The following is a 20,518-nucleotide window of genomic DNA, read 5'->3' as shown; positions in this document are numbered from 1 at the left end:
GAATTTGAGGCCGCGAGAAGCCACGCCCCAAGCCACGCCCCCAAGCCACACCCTCTCCACGCCCACTTAAAAAGTGTCCAGGAATTTTCTGGGCAAAAGGTGGCAACCCTACTGTCACGGCTGCTGCCTGCTGTAATTATACTACTTAAAGTTAAAACATTATTTTAGTTTAGAATTATTAGCAGATTGCAGAGAGTCTCAGAGTTTATAAAACAATTATATATTTTATAACCGCTTCACAGCAACTTACCTACTACAAGTTGTATAATTTATAACAGCTGCAAAGCTAATTACCAACTTGACTTGCCTATTAAGTCAAGTTTTATATTTTATAACAGCAATACTACTATTTATATATTATAACAGCAAAACTACCTTGTCTCAAAGTTATATATATATATCTATATTATAACAGCAAAACAACTAACCTACAAGTTATAAATTTTATAAGAGCCGCAAGGCTACTTACCTAGTTAAAGTATATTATTTTATAACAGCAAGTACTGTTCTTTGTGTGTAAACTAACAGTTAAGATGGCACTTAGTAAAATCAGTGTGTCTAGAGCTAAAGCATTACTTTTTTCAACGTTACCCATGGACAAGAAAAATTGAATTAAAATGCTCAGGCCAACACCTATGCTTAACTCTTATCCAGGTGACAAAATGTAAAACTAGAGATTTCAAAAGAGAATTCACAACCCGAGGTATATGATCTATATGCATGGATTTGTGGCTCTGAATTATCTAACAGGCCTCATTTGTTTTTATTGTCTCCTGTTTGCAAAACAAAGTGGTGAACTCAAGCTGGGCTGAGTTCTGGTGTCGCTGATTTATCACATTATAAATCAAAAAATAAATAAACATAATTGTTCACAATCACATTTAAACTCACATTAGAGTTTAATTTGCTAGGAAGGGTTGATATTTGACAACATCTGACAGTGTATATCGTTTAAAATATTAAAAAACATAATGAGCAAGTAACGAAAAAATCGTTATGTTCTTTCGTAAATAATTAATTGTATTTTTATTTTGCGCGCATTTTGAACTTGCACTTCGAGGACATGACGAAAGCGAGGATTCATTAAATCCAGGCATTTTCAGAGGTCTTATAAACTTCTCAGCAGAACCTTGATGCATCCTCTAAAAGAACATCTCACTAGTGCCCACTGTTTTTAAAGGAACGTCAAAAGAAATTCAAAACGATTTATTAGACTGTATGCTTCTACTGTTTGCAGAACCAAATAAAAAAGGAAATCTCAAAAGCAAGTTTTGTAGCAGTGATAGCAGATGAAACTACTGATGTTTCATCTGCCTTCCAATTGGTTGTTGTTTTTCGATACATTATAGGTAACGGTCAACGGTTGAGAGATTCTGGGAATTCACTAATCCAGCTGGACATGATGCAGAATCTATAGCTACATGTATCCAAAATACTTTGGAAAAAGTTATAGACAACCCCGAAAAATTGATATCCCAGAGTTACGACGGTGCAAGCGTGATGAGTGGTCAGCATGCCAGGTGTTCAGGCTATAATTAAACGTACCTACAAGAATGCACATTTTGTGCATTGCTACGCACATCAAACTCAATTTGATTGTCAGCCAAGCAAGCAGTCAAGAATCAACAAGTTCGAGTATTTTTTTCTAACCTAAGTGACATTACTAACTTTTTTAGTAACTCGCCACAACGGATAGCTATTCTAGATGAAACTGTTAGAAGAAAGGATACCTCATGGTTCAGCTACCAGGTGGAATTTCAAGAGTCGAACCGTCAATACAGTGTTTGAAAACAGGAACAGTTAATTGAATGTATGGAAAAAATAGTCAACATCGAAAAAGAAATAGCAATAAATCAAGCTGGGGCTATTCGGCGTATGTTACAAGACACGGTATTTGTGTTTTGGCTTTCAGTTTTTCACAATATTATGCCACATGTAGATGTGTATACAACCAACTTCAGAAAACACTAACAGACGGCGTCACTTATTCGAAAACATGTTACACACTTTCCAGCAGACAATGGAAAACGAAAGGAAAAAGAATGGACACAGTGATCATGACGATATCAGAAACAGAGGAAACATCAAGGAAAAGGAAGAGAGAAACTATTCACATTACTCAGGACTGTGGCAGCTAAAGAGGATATGCGATGTTATCACGAATCAAGTAAAAGATAGATTTTCTTTTATACTCACTACTCGGCTGTTTCTCTCCTCAAGCTGAAAAATTTGCAGATTACGAGAAAATTTTTCCAAATCAGCTTCTTGAACAAACATCAGCGGTTTATGACATATTACAAGAAAGATCGCCTCTGAAAACGGAACTAGGAGGGTAATTTACAGAAGACCAGATTTCCGAAATATGAATGGTGCCATCAGTCTTCTACAGTTTGTAATAGAAAATAACTTGGACAGTACTTTTTCGGAGACCTACAAACTGTTGCAAATTATTTCGACTATTCCCGTGACAAACTGCTGAGGCTGAGAGATGTTTTCTCAACTTTAAAACGAGTTACAGACATTTCTAAGGAGCACCATGACTGAGGAAAGACTGACTGCTCTAGCCATGCTCACAATTGAAAAACAATGATCAATGACATGCCTACATTCACCGAAAATGTTATTGATTTATTTGCCTCAAAAAAAGACAGCGGATTGACTTAATTTAACAAAAATTGTACTTGAGTTATCAACATTCTGTTTTAATCTTTACCTTTAAAGTTAATTATTAAGCACTAGTGTAATAGAAATAATCTTCTTTTGTAGAAAGTAAAATGTTGGGTAGTATTTATCTTAATGTTGCACTTGCCTTTGGCTGCATTGCCTAATATCGAACACTGGGGGCTAGGGCAACAATAATTGAGATGTGGTTTTATTTCTCTATAAAGTGGAAGGTTCTTTAAATCAGGAATATATTTTCATAAATGTACATTCAAGATACTTATTATTTCGCAGCTTTGATAATCATTTGGTTTAATACATATGTTATTATATAATTTAACTGAGCATGTATATTTTAACACTAGACATGGGTATACTGAAGAGTATGGATTCTTGTATATAATTTAAATATTAGACATGGTCATAATATTAAATATTATAAATATATATATATATATATATATATATATATATATTTATATTTATATATATATATATATATATATATATATATATACTTCCTACTGATAATCTCTTAAGAGATTAACTTAATAGTCATTTTGCAAACAGGATCTTCTTTTTATTGTATCCCTGTTTGAAAAACAAAGTGGGTGATTCAAGTTGGGTGAGTTATGGTGTCGCACGATTTATCACATTTAACTCCAAAATATATATAATTGCTACTAATCACATTTTATACTCCCCATTAGAGTTTAATTTGCTATGAGAGGATTGATATTCGCCAACAACTTGTCAGTGCATTATTGTTTGAATGTTAAAAAACACTAACATCAAGTAACCACAAATCGTTATGTTCTTTCCCCAAATTATGAATTGTATTCTATTTTCCGGCGCATTTGAGCTTTCCACTTCGAGGACATGATGAACACGATGATTCATTAAATATTGGGGGACTTAAAAGGATTGTAATTTAATACTTAGTTAGTATGCTACTAATAATAGCTATACTATAGTATTAACTATTTGAAATCAATTGAGTAATCATTTCATATTCTGATCTTACATTGAATTTAATTTGAATTCTGTAGTGATTAATTTATTGTAACAATATTTATATTTCCTTATTATCCCACTTTAATATAAATATATTCCATATTTGAAGTCATTCCTTAATAAAGTATAGGAAGTATATAAAACTATATGAAAATTAGGTACAAGTCATTTCATATGAAATTTTGTCTTCTATATGCTTGGATCGATTCTGAGCAGAAAACCTTTCCAGACGTATATGTGGATTCAGACCTTCAAAAGTATTGTTAGTCTCATCATTTGTATATCATACAAGGGATAATTACTTACTTTCCTGAAGACTGAGCATATCTGAAGTAAAGTACAGAATTGTTTTCTCTGTCACCCCCAGAGAGGTAACATGGTCATCTTGTTTGTAGAGATCTAATCTCATTAAGCCGATGAAGTAAAGAATCTTTTGAAGCTTAAACTTTAACAAATGTTCCCTTTGTATATTTTTTAGATATCCGGCCTGTGAGCTGTATTGGAGCATTAGTATTTATATATAAATGATGTTACATTTCATAAAAATATATTTCATATCTGAGTTCATTACTTTAATACAGTTTGAGTGCATGAAATCAATATACAGTTCTTGTATGCAAAGGTTTAGGCACCTCTGACAATTTCCATGATTTTCAGTTATAAATAATTGGCTGTTTGGATCAGTAATTTCATTTTGATCTATCAAATAAATGAAGGACACAGTAAAAATTCAGTAGTGATATTAGGTTTATTGGATTAACAGAAAATGTGCAATATGCATCAAAACAAAATTAGACAGGTGCATGCATTTGTGCACCCTTGTTATTTTGTTGATTTGAATACCTGTAACTACCTAGCACTGATTAATTGGAAGACAAAATTGGTTTGGTGAGCCCGTTAAGCCTTAAACTTCATAGACAGGTGTATCCAATCATCATGAGAAAAGGTTTTAAGGTGGCCAATTGCAAGTTGTTCTCTATGACTCTCCTCTGAAGAGTGGCAACATGGGGGCCACAAAACAACTCTCAAATGACCTAAAAACAAAGATTGTTCAACATCATGGTTTAGAGGAAGGCTACAAAAAGCTATTGCATAGATTTAAGATGTCAGTGTCCACTGTGAGGAACATAGTCAGCATGGTGAGGATATGGAAGACCACAGGCACATTTCTTGTTAAGGCCAGAAGTGGCAGGCAAAGTAAAATATTGGATAGGCAAAGGATGATAAGAACGGTCAAAAACAGCCCACAGACCACCTCCAAAGACCTGTACTACTGGGAATATTGTTGAGGGTCTCATGGATTCCACTCAATATCAGCAGATACTTGAATAATGTTGAGGAATCAGTCAGAAACTTCAGTTGAAGTTACCCCCCGGCCGGGCCTGGATATTTCAAGAAGACGATGACCAAAAACACTGCTGGTTCAAATGGGTGGGGCCATTTGATGGGCGTGACTTTCACAAAGGGGTGTGGCTTCTATAAATGGGTGTGGCTTGTTAAAATGGGCGTGGTTTTTAAAAAGGGGCGTGTTTTTCAAGAGGGACGTGGCTTTCCAATAGGGGCAGGGTCTTGTGCACCCCCAGCCCAAAAATTCACCAGCCGCCACTGATCTAGACATAGTGTTATTATTCCTTGAAAGACAAGTAAAATTCATTTATACAGAATTTGTTAGTCTCTAGACATCTATTATTTTAAGAGTATCTGTTAAGGTGTTCCTCCCCCGTCGCAAGCCCTCTTCGTGGGTCCAAAATGACAAATCTGGCTTCCTCCAATCATGGCATTGCCTCAGGCCATGATTCCCCGGGGGAAAAACCGTGATTGGAGGAAGCTGGATTCGTAATTTCTGATGTATGAAGAGGCTTCCGACGGCTGGGGGAATTACTAGAGCGGCTGTCAGGATTAAAAAGGTAAGTTTTTGAAGAAAATGAGTGAAATGTCCATTTTGATGAATTAAAGTGCCCTTGTTTTTAATAGTATTATTTCAAAACTGGTTGTCCCAGAATTTTTTATTATGTTCGTTAGGAACATACAAGTTACATAACACAACTATTTCATTGGCTATATGCAGTTTTAAGATAATAAATCTCCATTGGCTGTCTTGTATTTGTTGAATTACACTATATTGGATATTTTTACTCATTAAAATAGCAACCCCCTTGATTTTTTTTATAAAGGAGGGAAAAAAAAACTCTTTTACCCATCCTGTTTTTAATTTCTTGTGCTCAGTTGGCGATAAGTGAGTCTCTTGGAGAAATGCGATATCTATGTTGTGCTTTCTAAGCCCTTGTAGGCTTTCTCTTATCTCGGTGCATTTGACAGTTTTTTTTCACAGCTAGACAGCGCTAGTTCATGTGTGCCATATGGATAACATTGTGCTCACTCCCGTGGGAGTATTTATGAGTCAGCACTGATTGGCTAAAATACAAGTCTGTCTAAAGAACGGAAATAAGAGGGCAGTCTGCAGAAGCTTAGATACAAGGTAATCACAGAGGTAAAAAGTGTATTTAATTAATTTCAAGTAGACTGTCCCTTAAGATTGCAAGTATTTTAAAGAGACATAATAGTGCAAAAAAAAAAATGTTCTAATCTGTTGGATCATTTTATTATTACACTGTAGCTTGCAATCAGTTCCAGAGGAGCATTGCAATGCTGGGAGCTAGCTGAATATAGTGAACAAATGACGAGGCATATATGTGATTGTGTAGCCACCAATCATCAGCTAGCTGTCAGTAGTGCATTGCTGCTCGGAAGTTGACTTTAACTATGTGCTTAAGTTAAGGTGACCATATTGCAGCTTTAAAAAGGGACACGTATGAAAAATACATATGTCAGGGTTCTTATACAAAACATTTCTTTAAGCAGCCCTGAAATATGTATTTTTCATATGTGTCCCTTTTTAAAGCGGCAACAGGTCCTTTTGCAGAAGGCAAACACATACAGCATTTTACACAATGTACATAACTAATAAATTAGATCATTTCATGTTTACTTGTGACACGTGTAAGTCTTTATCAGTTTATTACAGAGTATTTCTGGTTACTGATGTATAATATTACCAAAACGTGTACTGTGCCTTTAATACAGTAATTACGGGACACATTGTATCCACCATCGGGCAGCTTCCCGTGTGTTCCAAGTCTCGCTTCTATCGCGGCTTCTGATTGGCTAACGCGCTTGTCTCAGAGCGAGGCTTGGAACGCTCTTGCTGTCACCGGGTATCTGTGTGCCTCTTCCCCACCCGATACCGGAACCAGAACCGGCTGAGGTGTAACCGGTAACGGCGCGGCCTTGTGCGGGTGAGAGTGGTATCTCTTCCCCAGGTGCTCATAGAAAAGGACTTATAACAGGGCACTTATTGAGGTCCAAGTGATCAGGCACAGGGCACCAGGAGAGGGGCATGTGATCAGTTAGACACCCGGGCACTACAGAAGGGCAGGTCACAGGGTCATTCCTGCGGCATTTAGAGAGGGGCACTGATCCCACCAGCTCCCTATGGCACATAGGGAGGGGCTGATAACTGGGAATCCTCTCTGGGCACTTAGGGGCATATTACACTTTCATCAGTACAAAGCCATATGTGCCTAGTCTAAGACATGGCACATAGGGAGGGGTTGATAACTGGGTACTTAGGGGCATATTACAGTCCCAGCAGAACAAAGCCATATGTAATCATACATCCCTCAGGGAAGCTAGTCTGGGACATGGCACATAGGGAGGGGCTGATAACAGGGTACTTAAGGGCACATAACAGTCTCAGCAGCACAACACCATATATAATTATACATCACTCAGGGAAGCTAGTCTGGGACATGGCACATAGGGAGGGGCTGATAACAGGGTACTTAAGGGCACATAACAGTCTCAGCAGCACAACACCATATATAATTATACATCCCTCAGGGAAGCTAGTCTGGGACATGGCACATAGGGAGGGGCTGATAACAGGGTACTTAAGGGCACATAACAGTCTCAGCAGCACAACACCATATATAATTATACATCCCTCAGGGAAGCTAGTCTGGGACATGGCACATAGGGAGGGGCTGATAACAGGGTACTTAAGGGCACATAACAGTCTCAGCAGCACAACACCATATATAATTATACATCACTCAGGGAAGCTAGTCTGGGACATGCCACCTAAGGAGGGGGCATTTGCCCTGTATGCCCTATGGCCATTCCGGGCCTGGGAGGGGGAGATAACTGGGTACTTAGGGGCACATTACAGTCCCAGAAGAACAAAGCCATATGTAATCATACATCCCTCAGGGCACCTAGTCTGGGACATGGCACATAGGGAGGCGTTGATAACTGGGTACTCAGGGGCACATTACAGTCCCAGAAGAACAAAGCTATATGTAATCATACATCCCTCAGGGCACCTAGTCTGGGACATGGCACATAGGGTGGGGTTGATAACTGGGTACTCAGGGGCACATTACAGTCCCAGCAGAACAAAGCCATATGTAATCATACATCCCTCAGGGCACCTAGTCTGGGACATGGCACATAGGGAGGCGTTGATAACTGGGTACTCAGGGGCACATTACAGTCCCAGAAGAACAAAGCCATATGTAATCATACATCCCTCAGGCACCTAGTCTGGGACATGGCACATAGGGTGGGGTTGATAACTGGGTACTCAGGGGCACATTACAGTCCCAGCAGAACATATGTAATCATACATCCCTTAGGGAAGCTAGTCTGGGACATGTAGCCAAACATATTCCCGTGGGGCACCTAAGGAGGCTGTGTAATCGGGGACTCCCACCCAGGCATCTAGGGATGACAAACTAACTGGTTTCCTGGGCACCTATTTGATATATAATGGGCTCTGTGGCACCTTGAGAGATATTTGTAATGAAGCATCCAAGAGTGGACCTAGAAAAGAATGTTACCCATTTCTCCAGTGTCTAGTTATATGCAAGTTGGCACATCTCTGGGTACCTACAAGGGCATGCAACTAAGCATTCTTCAAGTGCTCTTAAAGTAAAGAGCGACATATTTTGTGGGCATCTCCTATTGGGGGCTCATAAAAAAGGCTATGCAAACCATGAGGCCCCTGGGGGACAGCTAGAGTGACATGTGACTGCCCTCCACGCTACCTAATGTGCATACACTTGGGGGCACCACACATTTATATGGATATTCTGTTCTTTACAAGTGAACACTAATTGTCCCCTGTTTCATGACTCCCTCGCCAGTGTATGAGCAGAGTCACTGTGTGCAAGTTTGGGCGGAGCTGTGCTTTAAATACACTCGGCTATAACCTGTTATGACAATGTCCAAAGCTCTCTGTTGTCTTTTATATGGTGGAATATTTAACAGGAAATACTACAGAGCTTTAAAGGGACATAAAACACTAAGTGAATGCTAGATAGACTGATGCATTTAAAGAAAAGATTAGTCTGAGAATAACATAGATGTAGTTTTTAAGTTTCATTAGCTGTTTAAATATTGACAAAATAAGTGTAAAGTTTTATTGTCTATAAAACAAGGGGAGCTGCCATGTTGTAACTTAGGTTACCTTCTCTGCTGTGGCCAATTAGGGACAGTTATAAATAGGTCACTAGAGTGTGCAGCCAATGGCTGTGTGGAATAAACAGTGTTCTGCACTTCTATTGCTAACAGGAACTGAAAAGCTGACATCTTCAGAATGGAATTACATGAAAGGGGACAAAATAAATAATACAACTATATTGCAGTGTGTATATATATATATGATTTATCTTTTTATATTACCATCTCAAAATGTTTAATGTCTCTTTAATGGCAGAATGTGAATATTTTGTGTTTTCCAGGGCTCAGCTATATGTACTCTCCCTTGGTGCAATAGGCTTTTATACGCATTTTTATCTTTCTGTTTTGGATTATTATAGTAACTTACATCTGTGACAGTTTATGGGATACTTTGTTTTGGGGCAGCGGTACATGCTACACTCTATATTACTATAATTCATTTTTTATTGAAATATTTACAGTGACAGAGTTTGACAAAAGTAGGTAATAAGGGAGATTTGGCTACTAACTTTTTGTTCTGTGATATATAGCTCTCTCTGTACAACAATGTTTAGCCACTAAAATATATGCAACGTTTTGCTGGCTCTTCAATGTGAAACAAATATAAGCGCATCTGATGTTAAGAGACCTCGCTAGCCGGAGCAGCTGACTCAGGGAATCCGCTGATATTCTCAGAGCCAGAGTTAGTTTATGAATAAAGTGATGCTTGCAAAGGCTGAACAGAACAATATAGGACATTGACAGATAGTGCTGGGTACTTTTTAATTTGAGTGGTTGTGGGTGTAACTACTAGGGAGGAAATATACAAATAGTAATCAGTTAAAAAAATGCATTTAATTAGGAAAACCTCTGTTGCTATTCAGTGGCTTGTGCATTTTATATGGGCATAAAACACTAAAATAATTCAAGTTGCAAAATCCTTAAAGGGACATCATTAGTTTGTTTGCATCATCTATAGTATCTAAACAGATTTTTCTTGTAGTCTGTGCCACTGTCCACCCATTGGGCTGTGGGGATTTGCCTATTAGTGAGCATCTATCATGGCTCAGTATTGTACAACTATGCACTTTTCTGTTCTTCTGTTCCTTTCAAAATAATAAAAACTTTAACCTTTTTATGAAAAAACATATTTTAAAGTTTAAATAGTGCTCACCATATGCATGATATATGTTTTATTTATTTATTATATACTGTGTGTATATATATTACTATTAAATGACATCATTAGCAAAACAAATCATTACTTTCACTGTGCTCACCTAGTGGTGCAAAATATTATTACTAACAGTACTGCAAGACATTGTGTTACAGTAGTGCCATCTAGTGGCTGAAATGTGTATAATTTCCAACAGAGACATCACACCCAAAACGCTACTAGTAAAAGCTTATTGCAGAAGTGTTTTTTATCGCAGTTCACATGAGATTACAGAATTCTTTTTATGTGACTGTTTTATAGCTGCCTGGTCTCTGGGACGTTGCAAGTCCTTTCCATTATCTTCCATTAAGTGGTACAAATTCAAATTGATTTATTTGTTTTTTTAAAATACTCAAGTGCCTTGTAAGTAATGTTAAGACAAGTAAAGCTTACACTAAGAAGCACGGTATCGTCTGTGAAAACTGCACTGACCTCTTTTTCATGATCTGTTCTTTTTGGCTTTTTTGTTGTTATTTCTAATAGGAGGCTTTATGGTGGTTTAAAAAGGGACACAAAATCAGTCCCATGAAAAGCTAGCGATAAATAAACCTGATACCTTACAAATGCTGTAAGAAATAAAAGTAAAGTTAACACAAAGTTAGAAAAATCAGCCCTGATTTACCACCACTTAACCTTACTTGTCCTACCCTCACTGCTTCTTCTCTTCATTAAAGGGACATCAAACCCAACATTTTTCTATCATGGTTCAGACATAGAATACAATTTTAAACAACTTTCTAATTCACTTCTATTATCTAATATGTTTCATTCTCTTGGTATCATTTGTTGAAGGAGCAGCAATACACTGCTGGTTTCTAACTGAACAAATGGATGAGCCAATCACAATCAATATATATATATATATATATATATATATATATATATACAGCCACCAATCAGCAGCTAGAACCTAGGTTCTCTGCTGCTCCTGAGCTTTTCTTGTTTTTTTTTTTGTTTAAAATTGTATTCTCTATCTGAATCATGAAAGAAAATGTTTGGGTTTCATGTCCCTTTTAAGCATTGCACTAGAGCCAATCAGAAACGCATGCTTAAAGGGACATGAAACCTAAACATTTTCTTTCATGATTCAGATAGAGAATACAATTTTAAACAACTTTCCAATTTACTTCTATTGTTTAATTTGCTTCCTTCTCTTGCTATCCTTTGCTGAAAGGTTTATCTAGGAAAGCTCAGGAGCAGCAAATAACCTAGGTTCTAGCTGCTGATTGGTGGCTGCATATATATACTGATTGTCATTGGCTCACCCATGTGTTCAGTTATAAACCAGTAGTGCATTGCTGCTCCTTCAACAAATGATACCAAAAAAATTGAAGGAAATTTGCTAATAGAAGTAAACTGGAAAGTTGTTATAAAATTGTCTGTTCTACCTAAATCATAAAAGAAACATTTTGGATTTCGTGTCCCTTTAAGATGCTTTCTCTCCGCCTCTGCTGAAGGGTCAGGTCTTGCAGACTGTGAGTAGAGGTGACGCGCGTGCAGCATGAGCATGCGCCGTTACACTCTACAGCAGCTGGCGTTGGTAGCCTCTGATTAGCGCTATGCTTGAGTAAGAGAAACGGAAGTGCTAAGGAACCATAAGGTAGGGGCTTGATTTGTCTACCTTTGTATTAACATTACTCATTTCTTTCAGCTTTGTAACTAAAGGATCAGGTCTATTTATTGGTAGTTTTCATGGCGCTGGTTTTGCTTCTGATCGGAGATGAGCCGTGTTTTAGTGGCAGTGCACATTGAGTTCGGCATATTGTTTGCATTCTTTGACATTGTCTATTTTTTAATATTTTTAACATTTTCCAAAATTTTTTTTTGTCATGTATTTTAGACTCCGAGCTCTAACTCCAGGATGAGTGTAGAGGCCACAGGAAAGCCCTTGAAAGTGGGCTCTCGCGTGGAGGTGATCGGGAAGGGACACAGAGGGACAGTTGCTTATGTCGGGGCCACATTGTTCGCCTCGGGAAAATGGGTGGGAGTCATCTTGGACGACCCCAAGGGAAAGAACGACGGCACAGTGCAGGGCAGAAAATATTTCACCTGCGAGGAAAACCACGGTATATTTGTTCGGCAGTCACAGGTAACATAAACACATTCACCCCGTGAGCAATAGGGGAGGGGATCCTACACTGCAGAAAAAGAAGGGTGGGGGGGGGGTCCACTACACTGGCAGACTAGCTGCCAGTTACAAATATTGTGGGGAATACTGGGAGAGGGTTAGAGAGCTGTTTTTTTTTTTTGGAGGGGGGGGTCCCTACACTTTAAAAAAAAAAAAAAACTACACTGCATACTGTATGCCAGTACCTATAATGGTGATGACCTTTGGGGAGTGAGGGAGGGAAGAGAGCTGTGTGGGAGGTGTCGGGTGGGATTGTAATCTCTACACTACAGCTAAATTAACATTACAAGATGCCTAATTATTCCCTTCACTACCAGGAAGTTCAAGTATGGTGCACAGCTGCAATTAGCGGCCTTCTAATTGCCAAAAACCAATGATAAAGCAGGGCATGTATGTTATTTCCGAACAAAGGGGATTACAGAGAAGCTTTTACAACCATTTTTCTTATGACTGCAGTAGTTGTGTGTAAATAATTTCAGTGAGAAACACAAAGTTTGCAAAAAAAGGTTTTTTTTTATATGATCTTATTTGGCAGCCAAATAATAGCATCAAATATACCGAAATAGGCCTCGATCAATACCTTGGGTTGTCTAAAGTATATACTGTATAGTTTTCATAGTTAAATAAAAATACAAAAAGAATAATCTTATATCTTAGTGCAGGGCTTGACAAATACCAGATGCCAGGGTACCTAGTAACAGCTGTAATTAAAGGAGCATGAAGTCATTTTTTTTATGTATGCAGAAACGAATCACTGCATTGCAAAAGATCTACACGCAACATAAATGTTTTTTTTGTAATTTAAAGTGTAATTTTGTGTCAGGGTCCTGAATTCTACCAAATGCACTGCACACACTCTGGGGTAGTGGAAAAACTACAGTTTTAAGGTGTAAATTACAGGAAGAGCAGGTGAAATAATGATGCAAGTGAACTGCAAATTTATTCTCTTTAACCCCTTAACAACCACAATGTACCCTGTATTGGTTGTTAAGGGATTGTCTGCTTATAATGGCGCGATCGTGCTATTAGACCTCCCTCCTGCTGCCTTCTTAAAGTATCGTGGTCACGCTGCTGGTGGCGAGACTGTGCCACAAAAAACAACCCCCTTAGAAAGGGTTAATATAGTTATTTGTTGCGACTATTTTGAAAAAGATCAAAGAATAAATTGTAGAAGACAAATTGTTCTTTATTCTTTGTTTCAAATTAAAAGCTTATACCTTCCCATGCAGGTGATAACCAGTTGATCACAAGTGATCTGTTATACGTAACATAGCTTTTGTGGGAATTGATTAAAAACAAAACACTTACTAGGTATGTTTTTAGATTTTGCTGCATCTGTGGCACCAAGTTCTAAAGAAAGGCTCACTGTATTCTTTATCCGTTATATTGGATCAACATAAGAAGTGTTCAGCATGTGCTATAGAGGGGATTAACAGAGCAACTGATTACAGGAGGAAGTGCACGTGTGTTGCAGGTTAACGTATAGGTTAAGTCTTTACTGTTTGTACAAATAGGATAAAGTCTTCAGGCAGCCAACTTCACTGGGATCTTGGTGCCTCAGTAAATAGAGGGCAGTCATTTGTCGCTGTGCAGCAGGGGTCATTAGAGCTGACCTTTTCACAGGTTGCAGCATCTTCTGCTCGCAGCTAACAGGGCACATTGGTTTGGTCAGTGCAAAAATGAGATGTAGAATGTTTACTAATTACTTGTTAAATGTGGTAACCCCAGAGGCACAACTTGTTTCACTTTCTGAGATGACATTTATTTTATAAAGAAACATTTTCTGTAGTTCATTTTGAAATGAAATTCAATTCTCTTCAAACAGTGCTTCACTCTGGTTGCACCGTGTTAAGGAAAACTTACATAGTGCAGCGCTGTTTAAAGAGAACAACCTGATGTGGAGCAGCGTTTGTCCCGTTCTTTCTGCTGACAGGCTGCATTTTGTGACATCTCTGATAAGTATACAATGTGTCTGTTACCTGCACAGTGTCACCAGTCAGCTGCAGTTAAACAGGTCACAAGAGACTTAAAACCATTTCACTTTTTTGTAGATTCAGGTTGTGGATGATGGCGCAGATACCACTTCCCCCGAAACACCAGAACCAGCCTCTTCCAAAGTTCTCAAGAGAGGTAAAATCTGAAATAGAGACTGAACCCATAGGTGCTTTATATATGACGCAGTGATGGGACTGTAAATGATAATACTCAACTTTCTCATTTTATTTCTGGTATCAAATTGACTTTGTTCTCTTGGTATCCTTTTGTGGCAGAGCATACCGCTAGATAAGCTAAGGTGCAGGCAGGTATTTCGAGCATTATATCCCCACAGTGTTGCAGTGTTATACATTGTTACAAACACTACTGCCGTCAATTGCTCAAGACATGTCCATGCACCTAAGCCTATCTAGGTATGCTCTCCAACTAAGGATAGCAAGAGAACAAAGTAATTTTACATTCTGTCAGAATATCTGTTTTATTTTGACTTTCATGTAGCTTTTAATGAGATTTCTTTACTTTCATGTGTTTTAGAATTTAAACACTGGCATTGCAGTCTGCACATTAAAGGGGCTTTCTAAAGAAAAAATGTTTCTAATTTTGTATTTTTTTTTTATTAATTCTGGTGTCTCTTGAAAACTGTTTTAGCCAATGCAAATCCCATTAGAGCCACAGCACATGGTCCTGAGCACAGCATGTGAGCCAATTGTAAACAGCATATGTGTGTAGCTGCCAGTCACTGGCTGTATCCTGCTGGGGAGTTAAATATGTTGGCTAATTACCATAGCTATTGCAAACTGCTGGGGGTAATCACAAGATTCGCCATTCAAGCCTATTAGGGTGTTTTATGTTGCCTCCGGTTACAACAGCAATGGGAGCTAGACGATAGTTTGCAAATTAGAGTATTTTATTTTTCCACTACAATGTCCCTTTAAGTGACTGTGAACCATATGCAGCAGAAGTATTGTTTAGAATATTAAAATCTAAGTCCTGTCTCATTTAAATAAATGATTTTATCAAGAGTCCATAACGCTATATTACAAGTCAGGAAACTAAAACAATTAAATGCAGCAAACTGAAAGCGTTTCCTACTGCACAAGTGGACAAAAAGTTACAATTCTTTTCACCTGTGCATGCTCAAAAAGCAAAACAATGTCTTCTTCATCATTTATATCTCAAACTAAATAAAATACATTATGTGGACTCACAACGGTACTGTAAAGGCGAACGCCCAAATTATGTTTATTCTTAGTATTGTCTATTAAAGGGACATAATACTCATATGCTAAACTTGAAACTGATGCAGTATAACTGTATAAAGCTGACTAGAAAATATCTCCTGAGCATCTCTATGTAAAAAGGGAAGATATTTTACCTCACCAGAGTAAGTGCTCAGTGACCAGTTATACTTTAGGTACTGCAGCTTGAGAAAAACAATAGCTACTCGGCATCAGCAGTGCTGAGGTCATGCTGTGCTTCACTGGGATCTCATGAGATATCATAGTAAACTCAGTAGGAAAATAACATGCCAGATGCACACAGCCTTGCACGTCCTGGGACTTGCATCCCGATTGGCTGTCCAAAGTCTCTTTACAGTGGGGTGTGAATACTTAGGCAATTTGAGGTAAAATATCTTCCTTTTTTACATAGATGTTCAGGTGATATTGTCTAGTCAGCTTTTTACAGATAAGCTGCATCACTTTCAAGTGCTTTAACAATTGGGTATAATGTCTCTAAGTATAAAATTCATTAGACTAATATCTCTTGCTATCTTTATTTGAAAAGCAGGAATGTAAAGCTTAGGAGCCATCCCATTTTTGGTTCAGCACCTGGGTAGCGATTGCTGATTGGCGGCTAAATGTAAAAACCAATAAGCAAGTGCTATCCAGGGTGCTGAACCTAAAATGGTCCGGCTCCTATCTTTACATTTCTGCTTTTCAAATAAAAATAGCAAGAGAACGAAGAAAAATTGATAATAGGAGTAAATTTGATAGTTGCTTCATTTGATAGTTGAGTCATGAAGTAATAAAATGGGTTTAGTGTCCCTTTAAGCTGTCATAGGAGGGGGGTGTGTAAATTTTTGCAAAGAGACAATACATTAAAAAAACTCCATCACTTTTATCAATGTAAATATCTAAAAATAAATTGGAGATTACTTTTGTAGCGGTTAATTCTGTGAAAATGCGGCAAATAATGAAATGAAAAAGGAACTTGCTGCTGTGTCGTTCTAGCTGGGTTTGTTTGTGCTACAGCCATTAAAGGGACGTTAAACAGCTGGGCACATCTGCAATATACAGGCTACTACTTGCCATTCCCTTGTTTTTCTCCTGCGCCTGCCCCTCTCTTCAAATGTGTTCTCTTATTTTAAAGGGACATTAAACACTAAATGCATTTCATTCACCTCCCCCTACCTATAGGTGTTGCCATTTTGTAACCTACGTTTCGCTGCAAGTATCTCAAGTAGAGTTGTTGCACATGCGCAAGCACGTCAGCTGTGGAACGCACTGAAAACTAGATTTCAACATGGCGGCACCTATGACTAGAGGGAGACTAATTGTAGCCCCAGTACTGTGCTTATAAAATGTATTTAGTGTTTAGTGTCCCCTTTAACCCCTTACTGGTGTCAGTTTGTCAAGATCCACGTCTTCATACTGGGCGCCTCCATCTTGGCGTTTTTCTTGCCTAGAAGAGATGCACATTCACTATAACATTGCTGGATTGTTGCTGTAACGGCTGCATTACTCTCTATTATTTATGTTTTATATAAGTTATGTAACTCTGTATTGTCTGTGTTATCCTGAAGCGCAGAATACAGCTGTGAATAATTGTGCTCACTGAGGGCGAGAATACGCGAGCTCCAAGATGGCAGTGCCCAGTATAAAGCTTCACCAACTGGTACCTTTTAAAGGGTTAAAATAAGAGAAGAGCTGCAGGCTCAGGGGTAGAACAATAGCATGAGGAGTAGTAACTGTTCTCCTGTGGTTGTGCCCAGCAGTTTAATAATAAAATGATGAGATGTTTAGTTGCTGCTGTGCTTTCTCTGCCTTATCACACTTGCTAAGTGATTATATGATTTTCTATTCAGTCTACTCAATGTTTATTGTTTAAAAAGATAGATAATCCCTTTATTACTCATTCCCCAGTTTAGCACAGAAAACACTGTTATATTAATATACTTTTTACCTCTGTGATTACCTTGTATCTAAGCCTCTGCAGACTGCCCCTTATCTCAGTTATATTAATATACTTTTTACCTCTGTGATTACCCTGTATCTACGCCTCTGCAGACTGCTCCTTATCTCAGTTATATTAATATACTTTTTACCTCTGTGATTACCCTGTATCTACGCCTCTGCAGACTGCCCCTTATCTCAGTTATATTAATATACTTTTTACCTCTGTGATTACCCTGTATCTAATCCTCTGCAGACTGCTCCTTATCTCAGTTATATTAATATACTTTTTACCTCTGTGATTACCCTGTATCTAAGCCTCTGCAGACTGCTCCTTATCTCAGTTATATTAATATACTTTTTACCTCTGTGATTACCCGTATCTAAGCCTCTGCAGACTGCTCCTTATCTCAGTTATATTAATATACTTTTTACCTCTGTGATTACCCTGTATCTAATCCTCTGCAGACTGCTCCTTATCTCAGTTATATTAATATACTTTTTACCTCTGTGATTACCTTGTATCTAATCCTCTGCAGACTGCTCCTTATCTCAGTTATATTAATATACTTTTTACCTCTGTGATTACCCTGTATCTAATCCTCTGCAGACTGCTCCTTATCTCAGTTATATTAATATACTTTTTACCTCTGTGATTACCTTGTATCTAAGCCTCTGCAGACTGCCCCTTATCTCAGTTATATTAATATACTTTTTACCTCTGTGATTACCTTGTATCTAAGCCTCTGCAGACTGCTCCTTATCTCAGTTATATTAATATACTTTTTACCTCTGTGATTACCTTGTATCTAACCCTCTGCAGACTGCCCCCTTATCTCAGTTATATTAATATACTTTTTACCTCTGTGATTACCCTGTATCTAAGCCTCTGCACACTGCCCCTTATCTCAGTTATATTAATATACTTTTTACCTCTGTGATTACCTTGTATCTAAGCCTCTGCAGACTGCTCCTTACCTCAGTTATATTAATATACTTTTTACCTCTGTGATTACCTTTTATATAAGCCTCTGCAGACTGCTCCTTATCTCAGTTATATTAATATACTTTTTACCTCTGTGATTACCCTGTATCTATGCCTCTGCAGACTGCTCCTTACCTCAGTTATATTAATATACTTTTTACCTCTGTGATTACCCTGTATCTAATCCTCTGCAGACTGCCCCTTATCTCAGTTATATTAATATACTTTTTACCTCTGTGATTACCCTGTATCTAATCCTCTGCAGACTGCCCCTTATCTCAGTTATATTAATATACTTTTTACCTCTGTGATTACCCTGTATCTAAGCCTCTGCAGACTGCCCCTTATCTCAGTTATATTAATATACTTTTTACCTCTGTGATTACCCTGTATCTAATCCTCTGCAGACTGCCCCTTATCTCAGTTATATTAATATACTTTTTACCTCTGTGATTACCCTGTATCTAAGCCTCTGCAGACTGTCCCTTATCTCAGTGCTTTTGAGAGGTTTACATTTTTATCCGATCAGTGCTTAATCTTAACTCCACAGGAGTGAGCACAATGTTATCTAATGTGGCACACATGAACTAGCATTCTCTAGCTGTGAAAACTGTCAAAATGCACTGAGATAAGAGGCCTTCAAGGGCTTAGAAATTAGTATATGAGCCTAACTAGGTTTAGGTTTCCACAAAGAATACCAAGAGAACAAAGTAAATTTGTTGATAAAAGTTAAAGTGAAAGTTGTTTAAAATGACATGCCCTATCTGAATTATAAAAAAATTAATTTTGACTAGACTGTCCCTTTAAGGCTGAGCAATTGTGGCCATGTTTTTTTAACACACTTTTTTATGTTGTTACAGAGGTAGCCGAGACCCCCAAAAGCAGCAAACTGGTGAGTGCTAAATGTGTGTACTGTTCTCTAATTGTGCATCCTGTCAACGGGCAGCGAGCCGACGTGTGCCCAGGTCAGCATGTCACTGCCAGTGTGTGCTCAGGTCAGCGTGTCACTGCCAGTGTGTGCTCAGGTCAGCGTGTCACTGTCAGTGTGTGCTCAGGTCAGCGTGTCACTGCCAGTGTGTGCTCAGGTCAGCGTGTCACTGTCAGTGTGTGCTCAGGTCAGCGTGTCACTGTCAGTGTGTGCTCAGGTCAGCGTGTCACTGCCAGTGTGTGCTCAGGTCAGCGTGTCACTGCCAGTGTGTGCTCAGGTCAGCGTGTCACTGCCAGTGTGTGCTCAGGTCAGCGTGTCACTGTCAGTGTGTGCTCAGGTCAGCGTGTCACTGCCAGTGTGTGCACAGGTCAGCGTGTCACTGTCAGTGTGTGCTCAGGTCAGCGTGTCACTGTCAGTGTGTGCTCAGGTCAGCGTGTCACTGCCAGTGTGTGCTCAGGTCAGCGTGTCACTGTCAGTGTGTGCTCAGGTCAGCGTGTCACTGCCAGTGTGTGCTCAGGTCAGCGTGTCACTGCCAGTGTGTGCTCAGGTCAGCGTGTCACTGCCAGTGTGTGCTCAGGTCAGCGTGTCACTGCCAGTGTGTGCTCAGGTCAGCGTGTCACTGTCAGTGTATGCTCAGGTCAGCGTGTCACTGCCAGTGTGTGCTCAGGTCAGCGTGTCACTGACAGTGTGTGCTCAGGTCAGCGTGTCACTGTCAGTGTGTCACTGTCAGTGTGTGCTCAGGTCAGCGTGTCACTGCCAGTGTGTGCTCAGGTCAGCGTGTCACTGTCAGTGTGTGCTCAGGTCAGCGTGTCACTGTCAGTATGTGCTCAGGTCAGCGTGTCACTGTCAGTATGTGCTCAGGTCAGCGTGTCACTGTCAGTGTGTGCTCAGGTCAGCGTGTCACTGTCAGTGTGTGCTC

General features: G+C 38.8%; 1 protein-coding gene across 1 annotated transcript; it reads left to right on the top strand.

Moving 5' to 3' along the window:
- Positions 1 to 6,844: 6,844 nt before the first annotated feature.
- On the top strand, positions 6,845 to 19,726 carry LOC128643886 (dynactin subunit 1-like; the record flags this gene model as incomplete). Its single annotated transcript, XM_053696657.1, has 4 exons — positions 6,845 to 6,971; positions 12,231 to 12,479; positions 14,570 to 14,648; positions 19,532 to 19,726. Coding segments are annotated over exons 2-4 (502 nt in total), but the record flags the coding sequence as incomplete, so codon positions are not given.
- Positions 19,727 to 20,518: the final 792 nt, after the last annotated feature.

The sequence above is a fragment of the Bombina bombina genome, unplaced genomic scaffold (assembly GCF_027579735.1).
Source record: "Bombina bombina isolate aBomBom1 unplaced genomic scaffold, aBomBom1.pri scaffold_815, whole genome shotgun sequence".
In the NCBI taxonomy this organism is placed as follows: Eukaryota; Metazoa; Chordata; class Amphibia; order Anura; family Bombinatoridae; genus Bombina; species Bombina bombina.
This window is presented reverse-complemented; position numbering and strand designations above follow the sequence as displayed.